This window comes from Gadus macrocephalus, chromosome 4 (assembly GCF_031168955.1).
Source record: "Gadus macrocephalus chromosome 4, ASM3116895v1".
NCBI classification, from domain to species: Eukaryota; Metazoa; Chordata; class Actinopteri; order Gadiformes; family Gadidae; genus Gadus; species Gadus macrocephalus.
In genome coordinates, this window is record NC_082385.1 from 11574177 (window position 1) to 11590297 (window position 16121).

At 46.3% G+C, this 16121-nt stretch overlaps 1 protein-coding gene across 1 annotated transcript; it reads right to left on the reverse strand.

Annotated features, from left to right (window-relative positions):
• Window positions 1-806: 806 nt before the first annotated feature.
• Window positions 807-14187, reverse strand: si:ch211-282j22.3 (ER degradation-enhancing alpha-mannosidase-like protein 3). Its single transcript, XM_060050212.1, has 20 exons — window positions 13212-14187; window positions 13049-13094; window positions 12211-12311; window positions 11840-11879; window positions 11497-11609; window positions 10906-11059; window positions 10173-10307; window positions 9690-9795; window positions 9494-9591; window positions 8868-8993; window positions 8637-8720; window positions 7761-7844; window positions 7442-7566; window positions 7155-7320; window positions 6432-6589; window positions 6001-6118; window positions 5474-5647; window positions 5021-5186; window positions 3265-3456; window positions 807-2701 (listed from the first exon to the last, which is right to left on the reverse strand). The coding sequence occupies exons 1-20, from the start codon at window positions 13364-13366 to the stop codon at window positions 2421-2423; spliced, it is 2622 nt and encodes an 873-aa protein (XP_059906195.1). The 5' UTR covers window positions 13367-14187; the 3' UTR covers window positions 807-2420.
• Between the last annotated feature and the right edge of the window lie 1934 nt (window positions 14188-16121).

Genomic DNA, 16121 nt, shown 5'->3' on the forward strand with positions numbered 1-16121 from the left:
CATATTAAATGCCTTGGCAAGTATATTAGCATGATGAAAATACATGTGTCTGGTACATGCAAAAAACATACAAGCCACCATACATAAATGCTAAGCACACAATGTATATATTATTCAGATTGTTGCCAACAAAACTTGAACGGGTGCTTGACTCATTTCTAAACATAATTAAACTAATGTTACTTTTAATAATTTGTATTACCCAACTACTCTATGGTCTATTTCTGTGCATCTGTGAAAAAGTTGTTGTGATTTCTTGGTACAATTTAATTTTTTCTTCTAAGAAGTGTAGGCTACTTGTTGGTCGTTTCAACTTGTAAACTTGAATAACGGCAATGTATGGAATTAAAAGTTTGAATATCACACTGCATCAGGTGTGCTCCAGCAAACCACCTTGAGACTTTAGTGTCCCCTAGTGGTGGTTTGGAAACGGTGCGCTCACTCTGCCTCTGAGGAAAGTGATGGGGGTTTGTGCGCTATTGACGCGTCCTCAAATAATACCTGAGGTTGTACTTTGAAATCGTTGCCGAGTTTTCTATATATTGATACTTTATCAAATGTGTTGCTTGGTAACAATTATACATATCTAAAAGTTGCATTTTACAAGTTTACTGGCCTCAATTCCATTTCAGAATCTAACAAAAATCCTGTTCTAATGTTACCTTTGACAAAGTTAAATTGCTAATTTCCTATTGGGGAGAGTTGAAAGCATTTGATCATAAAAATCGTTATCACTGTAAAAAACTTTACGGTAGGAAAAGCAATACATGTACTATGTCGTTGAGATTAAATATTTCAAGATCAAATTATTTTTAGATTGTTATTTGAAATTTATTGACAAGGCTTAATCAGTGGTACATCAGAAAATAAATAAGTCAGATTTTAGGAGAATGATATGAGAATGAAATAGAACATGCATTCATTTGGCACTTTTCCACTTCACCAACACAAAATAAAACAAAAAAGAAAAAGCAAAAAAAAAAATTGTATCTTGTTAACAGTAATGGTGCTGGACCACTGACTCAGTCTTGAGGTATACAAGTTGGCAATGCAAGCGTACACAATAGAACAAGACTCCTAAATTGAGAGTATGCTAAGACTTGAAATGAGCAGCAGCACTTTGAAAAGGTCCACTGAAGAGAAGCCACATTGTGGCACCAAACACTGTCTGCATAATGGTCACACAACACCTAACCCAGTCAAATGCATCTCACACAAAGAACATGCAGTGAACTGTGTTGGGGATGAAGTGAGAAAAGGAAAAGGACAGTCAAATGAACAATATAATCCTTGTTTCTTGCATTTAGGGAAAATAGAAATGACCGAACCATGGATGTTTTCGTAATAATGCCCTTTGTAAGGATTTCCATTTGGAGGTTTTTGTGAATGTGTTTGTATTTCAACATGGGTGAAACAATGTCCGGACGGTGAAGGTGAAGAACCATGAGTCTGAGACATTAACTATAACCCATTTTTAACATTGGACATGATCATGGTTAGCGGTTACAGTAATCATTCACAAAAACACACACACACAAAAACACACACACACACACACACACACACACACACACACACACACACACACACACACACACACACACACACACACACACACACACACACACACACACACACACACACACACACACACACACACACACACACACACACGAAATTCCCTGAAGTTTGTCAGACGGTATAAAATAAACTAATACAAGTGTTTCCAAATTGGCCCCATTTTACCCTTCATAATTGACATATTAATGAGCAGGTTTGGACCGATTCTAACAACGGACCACATATGCCGTCTCTAGAAATGAAACAGTAATGCTCCTGAAGAGAAGATTGTTCCACACAATCATGGCCGACCGCTGGATGGGGGGGGCCCAGCCAGCTCCTTCCTGACTACCATAATTAAAGTTCCAACAGTCACAAAAGGTGCAAACTAAACCATACACTTGCATTGCATAAAAAAACAACTAAATACAACTTGTGGTGATTATGTTCTCTAGAGTAAGGTACTTATCATCGTCATCCTCATCCTCATCATCAGGACCATATAGAAAGTTTGATGGCCTATCTTAGGGCTTTACGGTCTAGCGCGTCCATTTCTTCCACCAGCTGTATGCATATAACATTGAATTAACTAGTTACGCCCCGTCAAGCATCCACCACTCACAGGCAATTAAGGGGCCTGGGTACAACCGGACAACTAACTAGCAGACCAACTTGTTTTTAGTTTGACTCCCCCCCCCCCCCCCCTGACCCCTGCCCCCGCCCCATTGCATGGCTACGTCTATGGCAGGGAGGGCCGTGCCGTCCTGATACCTGGGAGGGGCCGGTGTCGGGTTAGGGGGCCCAGGCCCGGCCAGTCCGAGGAGGAGAAGACATCCCAGAATATCCAGCTAGGGGGGGGGTCAAGGCTGTTCAGAACACGCCAGCGAGTCGCACAACGCCGTGTCTTCATCGTCGGCGCCCGACGCCTTTTCACAGTTTCTTTGCGACTCTGCGTCTCCTACCAGCTGCCCCTCCTCCTCCAGAGGCTGCTCTTCCTCCCCCTGGTCCTCCTCCTCCTCCTCCTCTTCCAGCAGCATCTCTCCCTTCTCCAGGACGAACTCCAGGGTTGGGCCCTCCGCCGCCTCCCCTTCCCCCGCCAGCCGGAACTTGATGTTCACCCCCAGGGGCTTCTCAGGCTTATCTGGAGAGCAGAGGGGATATTACCATGACCTCCGTGTCCTGCATCTGAAGTACATCAAACAACGACACCGATAACAATGTACAGCAGCGTTCAGTGTGGAGCGTGTGTTTGGGGTAGACGGCTGGTTGAAGCAGCCTCACCTGGCCCGAGTCGGACTGATTAGACTCTGGGGCTGACTGAGGCTAAGGTTTAACCAGCCATCGTCACACCAACGTCGCACTAACTCGCACTAACTCGCACTAACTAAAGAGCTCTGACGTGCTGGCTCCTGAGCACCTGCTCTGCCCGATACAATTCCCGCCATCTGTGCAAATCAACCGGTTTACACATCCTCCATCCTGGGGTCCGGATGAGCCCAGGGGAGCCAGCGAGGTGGAGGGTGGCGTGGGGGACCGACCGCTACGTTTACGTTCACACGACTTAAGCCAGGACTGCGTCGAGACGCAGTCCTGGCTTAAGTCGTGTGAACGTAAACGTAGAGCATCGAGGTTCCTCGTCGTGTGAGCGTAACCGTGGGGGTTTTGCATCGTGGTTCGGAGTCATGGTGAGCAGTCGGCCCTCACCGTGCCCCAGCTGCCGCTCCTTGGGCAGCAGCAGCACGTCCACGTTGTGGTGCTCCTCCAGGGCGGTGGTGAGCAGCGCCCCCTCGCGGCTGAACAGGAACACCAGGGGCAGGGTGAGGTCGGCCGTGGAGTCCCCGTCGCCCACCATCTGGAACAGAGGGGAGTCCTCGATGTTGCTGCCGTCCCGGTGGTCTGGGGAGGAGAGCGGGGCGGGTGTTTAACGTTTGTGCTTTGCGTCGGGGAAGATAAAGGAAGATGCCTTAGTGCGACTTAGGGGTGAGGTTATGGAAATTGTGGCTGGAACCAAAAATGAACGCTATGTATGCATGTTGATTTCGGGTTTGTTTCAAGGCGATTCAGTCTCTAAGGCAGGGGCGGGCAACTGGCGGCCCGCGGGCCATAACTGGCCCGCCAGACATAATATCTGGCCCTCCAGATTATTCAGAAGTTACATTAACTTTTTTTTTTAGATCGAATATCCATATTTGTTAGCTTAAATGTAAAGGGCCGGATACAGCAAACTTTTTTTTCTTTCACAACCATTTTTTTATTTTATTGTATCAAATCCTGCTACTACTCCCGGAAGGTTAGAGACACACTCGTCACGGTCACGCGTAAGATTAATTGAAACGGAAGCCCCCTCTATAGGCCTATATACAACAACCATGGCGACCCGACATTACGTATTTTTGTGTGATACTGCATGTCGAGAAAGGCAGGAGCTGTTGACAAACGTCCATAAAAGATTTAAGACGCCAAGCTCTGAGACTTTGCTGTTTAACGCAAGTAGAGTCTCTGATGAGGCTACTGCGCCTACAGCTCTTCTAAATGCTGAGTAGGCTAGGAACCGAGGTTTGTGTGTGTGCGCAGTCAGACAGCGCCCGCCATGGTGTGTGTATATGTGCGTGTGCGCGCAGTCAATCAGCACCCTTCGGTGTGTGTGTGTGTGTGTGTGTGTGTGTGTGTGTGTGTGTGTGTGTGTGTGTGTGTGTGTGTGTGTGTGTGTGTGTGTGTGTGTGTAGTCAGTCAGCACCCACCATGGTGTGTGTGTGTGTGTGTCTGTGTTGTGTTGTGTGAAGTGTTTAAAGGGTGGTTGGCTGCTTTTTTTAGGTGCGCACTACTGCCCTCTCCAGCATAAGGCCTTTCTACACTGCCAAGCCGGGTCGGTCGAGGCTTGGCACGCCCGGCGATTACACTGTCTTATCTCAAGTTTCCTGTGTAAAGCCCGTGCCGTCCTTCATGGCGCGGGCTGTCTCGGTTCACTGGAAAAGGCGGGGCTGTGCACGGAGTCTAGACCTCTGTCGAATAATTTGCATATTCCCGAATGTTTTTTGCAAGAATGAGCTCACGTCTGAGTGTAGGCTACAAACGCGATTAACTATTTACAAGTGCAAAAACGCCAACATATTCTTTATTTTGCTGACCACTTTTGGGTAAGGGACGGGTTAGGGTTTTTTTATCCCGACAAAAGCCTCGTAAGGACAGTTCACAGTTGCACCATGCACACTTCAGCATACAACAGCGCTCTATCACTCCCGTTCCTAAACACAGCAATCTGTTTTCTCCTTTGTTATTGTGTGGAACGTCGCTTTAAGCCACATTGTGTTTTTAATGTTTTCATATTTCTGGATCGACAAACTTAACTGAAAAGTATTACAACAAATTAAAGTACCGGTGCAGGCCTACACACCTATGAAGAGGTCTATGAAGGTAGGCTACTCAGCTATGAAGAAGACTATGAAGGTGTGCTACTCACCGATGAAGATGACCCCCGTGGCCCCAGCCTCCTGTAGCCTGCGGGCCTTCCCGGCGAACATGCAGTCCCCGCGTAGTGCCAGTGCTATGTGGCCCCTCAGTTGGTCGGCGTTTTCTATTGGCCCACACGCCGTGTAGGGCGACGCCTTCATGATGCTGCCCTTCACCTGGTGAGCGAGTGAATGTCCGGAGGATGAGTGGAAAAGAGGTTGCATCCAAAGAACGATAAAGTGACGATCAAACGCAAAAAAAAACACAAAATATAAAATATAATATAAAAAAAAAAACTCATAAAATATACTAAATCAATATAAAACAAAAGGCTTGTATTAAATCAATTTCATAAAACTGTATCAACACCTCCAAACTCTAATCGGCTTTGGGCTTTTACTGTGAAAAGCCTGGAAGACAAGTTTGATCAAAATGAGTTTAATGTCTGATCCGATGTACTGACGCCGTGCTCTTGCTTGGTGAGGTCCATCCCAAACTTGGCGGGCCCGGCGGTCAGGACCGTCCTCCCGAGGAAGGGAGGGGAGATGAGCTGCACGATGTGGGGCACCACCTCCTCCTCCACCACAGCCTGGCTCAGCTGGGCCACCAGCTTCACCCGGTACACCCCTTTGTGCTCCTGCAGCCAGAGGTAGGACGACTTCATCGTCAACTCAACAGAGGAACAACGCCCGTCAATATATTTGGGAGTTCCAAACGGCGTCACTCCCTGTATTAAATGCAATGCAACGTGTATGGTGATACAAAGCAGCGACACTATATTGTACAATTTTACATTTCAATATAATTTATTCACCTACATTGCAGATTGACGGGGAACATTTCACTTCCTTTGAACAGGAAGTAGACGTGTGAATCGGCTTTGTTTACCGTTTTCTGGGGTCTCTGATATTATTACATTGGCGAGCCCTCTCCTCTCCATCCCTCACCATGTCTGCAGTGTAACCCCACAGAGGTCCGTGCCAGGCCTACCTTCAGGCCCCGGGCCTCCCCGAGGGCGGCCTCGTTCATGGGGGTCAGGGAGATGCCCATGCTCTTCAGGAACTCAACCGGCTCCATGCCGTCATCGTGGAGGGGCAGCTCGATCTCCCTGTGGCAACCACACGCACACACACAACTTAACACCTCAAAGAAATACAACTCCCACACACACACAACAAGCTCTAACCCTCCGCCCGCCCCTGTGACAACAACACACACGTTAACCCTGCAAAGAACGACAACTCCCACACACACACACACACACACACACACACACACACACACACGTACACACGACCAGCTGTAACCATTCAACCGCCCCTGTGACCACAACTAGCACATAAACACCACAAAGAACTACAACTCCCACAACCGCATGACTAGCGGAACCCCTTGGCCACTGTGCCTGGGTAGACACACACCTGACGGGTATGGAGTTGAAGGGGCGCCCGACCCCGGTGAGGTACTTGTAGCCGTCGCGGATGGTCTTGGCGAAGGACGGGTTGTTGGGGAAGAGGGTCTGGACGCTGGGGCAGGAGTAGGTGAAGGGGTCCTCCTCGTGGACCACCGGGGGCGCGTCCTACGGCAACAGACAAGACACACTTTTAGAAAGAAGGGAAGAGGTGCTTGGGGAAGTCAAGCTCACAGGCGGTTGGGTTGCCTAGTCAGTTGTTGTGTTCTACTGGGGACCCTTAATGTGTTGAGTACATGAGCGCTGAATTGCTTAATGGGGCTAAACTAAGCAAATCTCAAGAGGTTGTCATTCAGGCAGAAGCACTAATCCCCCAAATATATTAATCTATTTTGATATCTATTTAATATGTTGTTATAAATTCAAATTAGCAGAAAGACCTCCCCATACACAAAACATTACAATCTAGCGTTGAATGAGTGAGAGTGAGTGAGTGAGTGAAAGAGAGAGAGAGAGAGTATGTGCATGTGTGCCTCTGTGTATATGTGTGTGTATGTGTGTGTGTGTGTGTGTGTGTGTGTGTGTGTGTGTGTGTGTGTGTGTGTGTGTGTGTGTGTGTGTGTGTGTGTGTGTGTGTGTGTGTGTGTGTGTGTGTGTGTGTGTGTGTGTGTGTGTGTGTGTGTGTGTGTGTGTGCGCGCGCGCGCGCGCGCGCGCGCGTGCGTGCGTCCTCACGGTGGCGTTGGGCCGGCAGGGCGCCAGGGTGGTGGACAGCGAGACGGGCAGCAGGTGGGCCTCGGTGGTGAAGATGTAGTCGTCGATGTCGAAGGGCAGCTGGCTCTTCTCCGAGAACAGCAGGTACAGGTACTTGAACATCTCGGCCAGGAAGAAGGAGTCCATGCTGCGGGCGAGCCCCGCGTTAGCATGCATCCCAGTGATACTAAAGTAGCCGTTTAACTCTGAGTCGTTTTGGATCCGTCAAACCATAGCATCCAAGAAATGAGTCATGAGCCAGTCATTACCGGTCTTCGTGGGTCCCGGTGCGGACGTCCTGCACGGCAGCGAAGCCGCAAGGCACCCTGGCATAGGCGTTGAGCTTCTCCACGATGGACTGGCCCACTCTGAGGTAGTAGGGGTCCCCTGTGGCCTGTGGAGGGCAACATGCAGCCTCATCAAACCGAACACAGCCCCTCAGAGGTTCTGGGAGGTAGCGCCCTCATAGACTAGTTATGAACAGCTGGTTCCTATAGTAATCTGATGTATGTTACGCTTTTACAGAGACTGTTATCAAGGTTTTATTCATATATACCCGTGTAACCAATATGATGAATATGCGCTTACCTTATAGAGGTAGTAGGTGCTCTCTGCAAACTCTGGCCTCAGTGGATGTTGGCCCCAGTGAACTCTGAACTCTGTGGTAAAAGCCTGCATCAAAATGGCAAAATTTGTTAAAGCTGTTCAGTTTAAGCTCTATTATATAATTGCCAGTTGTTATCCATTCTTTGTTTGCAAGTGTTGAGAAGAGGCTTTAGGAGAGGCTAGAGCAAGGGGTCAGCAACCTTTTCAACATGCAGTGGCAGTTTGACATTTTCTCGTTAATGAGTGTGCCTTAAGCAACAATATATTAAAAATTAAGCTGAATTATGACACAGCAACCAAAAACATTTCCAGAAGACCTGGAATTGTACTATTTCCATATAGTCCACAATCATGCATCAACAATTTAAATGTTTTTTTGTTTGTTATATTTGCAACATGGGCTTACAAATTATAATTACATATAACACCATTTTCAGAAACTCATTCAAAAACATATTTGCACTGTGAGAAATGTAAAAAACAAGAGTAGATGAGAATGTTGGAACCATCCCCATCAATATCTTTAAGACATGTACAGCTTTGCAAAACCATGTGAAGGCGATGCATACAGGCCACTTCCGACAATATTTTAAATATTTTCTTCTCTATTAATCACAACATAGGTTTAAAAACTATTAATTGATCCCAATTCAGAACACATATATTTGCACTGGGAGGAAATGCCCAAAACAGAATAAATTGCAAATTGGTAGTAATGATTATGCTGCCGCATTGTACTGTGACATTTTTTTTATTTTTCAAGTGTGCCAATGATAATGCTGCCCGTGCCAGTGGTGGCACGCGTGCCTAGGGTCGCCGAACCCTGGGCTAGAGGATCAGCTCGAGGATACCCCATACCTCTGGTAGGAACTTGTGCTGTTTGGTGACCTGGTAGAGCATCTCATGTGTTTCGATGGCGGGCTTCAGATCTCCTCGTAGAACCTGTGGGGTGCAGGGCATTCATCTCTGTAGCTTGATCAACCATCAGATGGCGGAAGGCAGTGATTGCAGTCGCGCTAGTAATCCAGCTGTGGCGCTGCACCGCCGATGGGAGCAACCCAACAGATAAGAGAGGCCGCGGGCACTGACCTGCAGGCCGGGGAAGAAGGCCAGGAGGGAGTCCATCCAGCTGCGCACGCTCACGGTGGGGTTGTGCATGTGCACGTTGAGCAGCAGGGGGGGCTGGCTGATGTACTTCATGATGGCGCTGTAATGCTGCAGTGAAGGAGCGAAGGAGAGCATTAGCTGAAGAAAAACAACCTCTTATTAAAGACATTGAGGAGAAGGTAGGGGTTACGCCCGAATTACACTTCTGCTTCCAGCATTTATGGCAAGCTCCAAGAAGATCTTTTAAAATTTAAATGGAGCAGACTCGGTCTTACAAATATGAACTGGCTCGTGGGTCAACATAAATTTAGGGCCAGGAAACCCAATACTTGTGTACATGTGAATGTGACGTAGAAGTATAAGTGCAGGCCCCTCTGCAAACTTTTTATTCAAAACCAGTCAGGACTATTAGACCAGGGCTATAAAACCAGGGCTGTAAATCCAGATATGTAAATCAAGTTTTAGGTTGGCTTTTCCACCAGACTTCCCTAACCCCTGCCAAAATATAGCAAAACCACTGTGGGACGTTATTCATCGCTTTATCAAACCATAACAGGCCAAGAGACAGTAGAAAGAGAGCCATATTTAACAGTAAAACATGGACTTACAATATTGAACCTTTCCAGGAACACACTGTCTCCCAGCAGGATGTAGGCCTTCATCAGGTACTCGTAGTAGGAGTCGATACCAGCACCAACTCCACTGTCTGCAAACACAAAGGGCGAGAAAGTGATCATTAGTTACATGTGAATAACATTTGCTACCAAGTCGAGCACATGTTCCCATGTGTTCTGTGACCCTCACCTCTGCGGACCCAGTCTCCGCTGTGTATGTTGATGACGGTCCCGACCAGGTCACTGCCCCTCTGCCTCTTCTCCCAAAGGACGTCCAGAGCCTTCCTCGCGTGTTCCTGTGAGAGACGGTAACGCACGGGTGGAAGATGACGCCAACCCCCAACTGATGTTGTCATTGTGATCCGCATTACGTCAAAAAGCATGCGTTGCTTCATTGGAACACATGCTTCATCGGGATGAGCAAAAGCCGAAGCATCGGTCAACTGTAGCAGAAGTATAATCAAAATAATAACAGACATCAGCAGCGACCAACAAGACACAGCGACCCATTCCTCCCGTCATCCTCCCACACAGGTGCGTAATGTTACCTACGAGTGTCACCGCCCACCTCGGCGTCGGGGTAAGCCCACGATAATCCCTGGCCGGCAAAGCCCCGTTCTTTCTACTTTGGCCACATGGGCGGGGGACTGCGTCGCCAATGGCGACCACAAACCTCAAACACCGTTTCCCCGGAGAGCCTGCTGAGGGCGGCGAACTCCAGGATCATGGTGCCGGCGCAGGCGGTGCAGGTGTCCGACTCGGTCCCGGTGCGGGACAGAGGGCTGACCACGCCGTGCTTCAGGTTCACCTGGACGCAGAGAGTTTAGTGTTAGAACACACAAGGATGGTTTACTGTGGTAAACGTAAAGATTAGTTATGCTATGGCTGTTTGACTTTGGTTTCAAAAATGCTTTTTGAACGAGGGAATGGATTGTGCCTGCTCACAATGAGATGACAAAACTGTAGTTCTCCATTAGATGAACAACCCCAAAATGTGCTCATTGTTGCAGATGGATTTTGACTTTTAGGTGGCAGCCCGCTCACACTTGTGGTTGTGTGCCTCGTTGCTCTTTTAGCAAAATCTAGAATCATTTATTATTCCAGGACTTTTGTTTTATTCTATTTGATTAAATGTTGACAAATCTGGCATCTTAAGTCCAAAAGTAAATTTGTAGTGCGACAACGAAATAAAGAAACAGAATAATCATATTGTCATATTCATATTGAGGACAAAGCACCCATAAAAACACTCCGACACCATATTGCATCCGTCCCAACTCGGCCGTGGGCTTCGAGCTCAGGACTCAAGGGGTCAATGGAGTATATTTGCAAATCGGCGACAACCCTTGCCTACGCAATACAATGCGAGAAAGCCCCTCCTCCGACCGTGAGTGACGGTGTATTACCCGGGGGTAGGGAAGGCCACTGGTGGTGTTGAAGGCAGGCAGCAGCCTGTGGCCCAGCTCCTTTGCCATGTGGAGCAGCTCGTCCTGGTACCACTGCATCCTGTCGCCCCGCTGCCGCAGCATGTCGGCCATCACGTGGGCCCCCAGGAGCCCCCTGGAACCGGCACCCAGGAGGACACACACCATGCAATTCAGTTTAGTAGACGCTTTCGATCCACGGCGTGCATCGTGCAGCGGGCTCCGATCACAGATTAGTGAGGGTAGGGTCTTAGGCGTTTTGCTCAAGGACGCCTACAGGGAGGCTGTGGACATGGTTGTTCTTTTACAACTTAGTAAGTGTGAAGGAACTTCCTCATCGACTGTAGCCGCGGACATCGTGATCCACCTCCTAGTTATCTATTGACAATTTAGTGCTAGTCTGTAGCCTGATCTTCTGGTTCTGCTTATATTGGTATAGCTTTATAGTTACATAAATATGTTATTTGCATCTTTTTTTATTGCAAGACAAAGTTAACATGCTTATTTGATTAGAGATAGCAATGGAATAAACATTGGGGACACATTCAAGTGTTTTCGTCGGATATTACATACCCCAGCACTCTGATGTTGGTCTCAAACACAGAGACCACAACATCATTGTCCAGCCGCACGTCCTTCAAAGTCTTTCTCACCCCCTCTTCGAATTCATCAAGCTTGTTCAATACCTGTGAACACACACACACACACACACACACACACACACACACACACACACGTCACACACACTTTAGGTTTGCATTTGATTAAGGCATGCAAGCCTAATATAAAACCATCTGACCGGTAGTCAAATGATTCTGCTGTCTCGCACCTCCGTATTGACTCAGAGTACACACTTCACAAGACGCCAGCGTACAGATACTACCTCTTAAAAAAGTAAAGTAGATAACTAACTCACCACCAAGGTATCGAGGGAGTCGATCAGCGTCAGAGAGAACCTACAATACAAAAGGAAAAATTTGTAGAGACTACAGACCAAGGAAAAACATCAGAAGAAGATAAATCGTAATTCAAGCGACTATCACATCTCGATGAGGTCATTGTGAAAGATAGTGAACTATGAGAGGGCTGAGTCTGAGGACAGTGAGATACACTAACGAACTAACAGGGATGGCCCATCTGATCTTGGGCCTTATCTTATCTGTGGTCGAGATGTTCTTGCGTATGGATTTCCCTTGGAAACAATGTAGACCTTGTTAAACTGTAACTGTCCCTTTAGCTGTGGTGTCTAAGCCGGTCACAGTGACACGACTAACAGCCAGAACTTACTTCCCCAGGGAGTCGTCTATGTCTCCTCGGTTGGGTTCCAGACCACGGACTCTTCCACGACAACTCAAGGGCATCAGCTCATCAGCTGGGTAGGCGTATTTCTGGAGCAGCACAGAGAAACAATGATTCAGCCGTGTTCCTCATTTGATGTGAATGGACCAAGCCTTAACATCCGCTGCAAAAAGTTTTTGCTTCTGTATTCAGAAAGAGGATCGTTAAAAAGGGGATTGTGTCTGTGTTTGTAATGTCAGGGGGACACACGTAAAAACGATTAACTAAATTATTAAAATGTTACCGTTTCCATTGGCTTTAATGCCAAGCTCTATTTTATGACAAAATAAAACAGCATCCGTGGTCATTAAATCCACTCAATGGACCCAATCGAGACTATCAAACACGGCAGTGGGTCTTATCAAAACATGTCTTGTAATAACTGATGATTTCATTGGTGTTACTGAATAATAATATAAAAAGTTGAGGACAGAGGCCCGAATTTGACTTTAAACCAGTGGACCTTAGCTAGTTAACAGGGAAATATATATTCTTAATTATTATTACTCAATTGACAATTGCAGGCACAAGCCAACATTAATCATTCAACAAATGGGAGCAGATGTGAAAGAATATTTGGCTGTTCTTCTGCTCTCCCATTTTTTAAGTAACTCACTGCTGGGACCAGGAACAACCATCAGGTAAGGTCTGACTTCTTATGTCATGACAGCCAAATCTAGTCTTGCTGGCTAGCAACACCCATTAGCTACTTCAAATGTATGATTCGACATGCACATGGGTTGGCCCATCCAAAACATTAAATTCATTCAAAGTTAAACTTCCTTACCATGTAGCTTCCGTAAGCATGGTCAAACATCTCAACAACCTGATCCCTGGAAGAACACAAGTAAAAAACAAATGTTCAAATAATAAGAGAGGGAACAATATAAGTTGACAATGTGTGGCTTGATAACATATATGGTAGATAGCCAAACACTCATGTCATCTACCTGATAACAGACTTCTCCTCTGGTGTCATGTGTTGGCTCTCGTGACAACTCGCCCATCCACAAAGAAGTGTGAGAAGCAGAGTCTTGAGCATCGTTCCGGGGACCAGAGGGTAGCCTCGACCCGCTGCCGTCCAGCAATGACCTACTTGCTTCATTTATGGTCAGGCTGTTTAGTGTCAACGGACACCCACCCTATTCTAGCCAAGCGTCCACACAAACACTACAACACTACAATCGAGCAGAATGCACCCCCTCCAGAATGGACATCATGCTCTGAGGTACGAATGGTGTGATGGGTGTAAGCTTGCTTACTTCTATAGGTTAACTTCCAGGCGGTGGGGTCATGTGTTCACCCTGTAGACGCATTCAACTGTACTTAACCTCATAATGCCGATACTCCAAAGGTATACGATTTAATCCATTCGCTAGTGAGGTGCCCTGTAGAGCATGACCTGCCAAGTGTCAACGTTAGTAAAAGTCACAAAGCCAAGGGAAAAACAGCTGGCTTCTATAATTGACTACCGTTACTTGTGTTACCGATACTGGGAACATAACATGCCTGTACCAAACCAGCGGCTTAAACAATACGTGAGCCGGGGGGCTAACGCTAGCCAATCAACAAAGAGACAGAGTGGGTCCGTAGTGTAACATCAAGGCTAGCTTCGGTGGACTCCGGTCGCTATCTGACCCAATGATACGGGGCGTAAAGCCCGAATCCTCTCCGTTACAGCCGCCTGGGAGATACATGACCCAGACCTTCGCTGACACGTAGCTGGAGCCCGGGATCTCTGGCTGGCTGTCGTGTGTCGCGCTGTCACAGAACTGTCAGGCTCCTTCTCTCGCCAACGATTAGCCTTGACCCACTTCCTGGGAGTCTCCGAAAAACACAGTCAGACGTCATCGATAGTGATAAGCGTTGTGATAGGTGGATAGTAGCTTCGTTCTCATCTCGCGTTTTTGGCGAGAGAGAGGGCGGGGCGCTTGTGGGAAGTATGAGTCCGGATATAACGTTGCAGCAGACCGGGATAACGTGACAATTAGGGATCCTCTCTCTATCATTTACATAAAACTATAACGAGGAATCATCTGCTATGATTGGTCGTTATGCCCAAGCGTTGACTAAAGTTATTTCAGGAACTAGCAGACCAGACTTCTCTCTATCGTCAATATATTTAACGAAGATATCAGAATTACTTTTAATGGTCTTTACGCACATTTTGATTCGAGTTGAAAGGAGAAGTTAGAATTGACATTGACATGCAATGCAATAAAATCTTTGTTATTCTTTTATGAAAGTGGATTTATACTGATTGAAATATGATCATAAATTAATACAGATTTCTGTTTGTTGTCCAAGGGATGGTTGCAGAGGAGCAGCAGTTGTAACTGTACCGTTGCATGTGTGTTAAATATGCCTACATGGCTTGACTTTAAGGGCCTGCATTAAGTTAGTATTATAAGAGCGATGTATCAGTTATAAAAGGTCCATGGGTGTTACCTACATTAAAGGCACCCAGTGCAACTTTCGAGGCTTAAAAATAAACATTCAATTTCTAGTCTTTTTTACACGTAGTAAGTTTCAATAACTCCATACCATTACATACCGACATTTAAGCAGCAAAGATGAGACGTCGTTGTGTGGTGAGAACTGATACAAAATCAACAACAACAATGCCGCCATTTTCTTTATTTTTTGTAACCTACAATAAATAAAGCAGGCTTCCAGTCAATGGAAAAATGGCTTCTCCCCACCGGCGATTGTTGTTGTTTACGATTTCTATCAGTTCTCACCACACAACGACGTCTCATCTTTGCTCCTTGAATGTCGATATGTAATGGTATGGAGTTATTGAAACTTACTACCTGTAAAAAAGACTAGAAATTGAATGTTTATTTTTCATTGAATGTTTACATAAAGTTGCACTGGGTGCCTTTAAGTGTGTAGATATAGGAGCCTCTAGCGGTGAGGCTGCAGATTGCCATTTTAATAAAGTCAGGTTGACTTTATCATAATTATACAAAAACGGATCTCTAGTTTACACTGTACAAATCAACCCCCGTTTTTATATTCCTATGCCTCATCTTAAAATCTTTGGTTACACCAGTTTTGAATACTAACTATATTCTATACCTCAAGTGTTACAAACAAAGTTGGTATTCATTACAATGCTGATGTTACCACCTTATAAATCTAAATATTAGGTTACAGTCACATGATATGTCTACCAATTATTACTAACACTAGCGCTGCTGTCGCTCTTTCGGGTTCTTGTCCTCTTCCCTCAAAGATGACATTGCCTCCAAGTAGATGCACATGGGTAGGCAGCCGTGGTGAATCATGCATCCACTTGTTTGAAGGCGTCAGTGCTCTGTATTGCCTCATTTCGACTAAATTTCGACTACCCGCCCCATGCAATCCATTGTCAGCCGATATAATTGGATATAATTGTTCGAAACCTGAAAGATTACTTGTAAAACTGACATGAATTGACGCAATTTAATCCAAGAAGCTTTGATTAATAAACCCAAAAATACTACGGGTCTATAACCTTCAGAGTACGCCTACATGGACACGCATCTGTTCCTCTTCCATGTTCTCTTCCCTATTCCAGCCAGGCTGAAGGAGGATCTGGGATGTAGCGTTATCCCGGTCTACCACTCCGCAATTTCTGGGCTGTCGCTTCCGATCCCTGCTTCCTACGAACTATGTACGGCAGTTCACAGTTCAAGGGGTGAGACGAAGAACAAAATAGACAGAAAAACAACAGCAACTACGAGAAGAATTATTCTGATTTTTGTTATGGGCATGTTCACGGAGCAATACCCGAAATATGTATAGGAACGGATATCTCTCTGTCGAAAGTCCCTCCCCCGCTTTCACCTCTCCCCGTTAAGCCCCATGTACCTGAC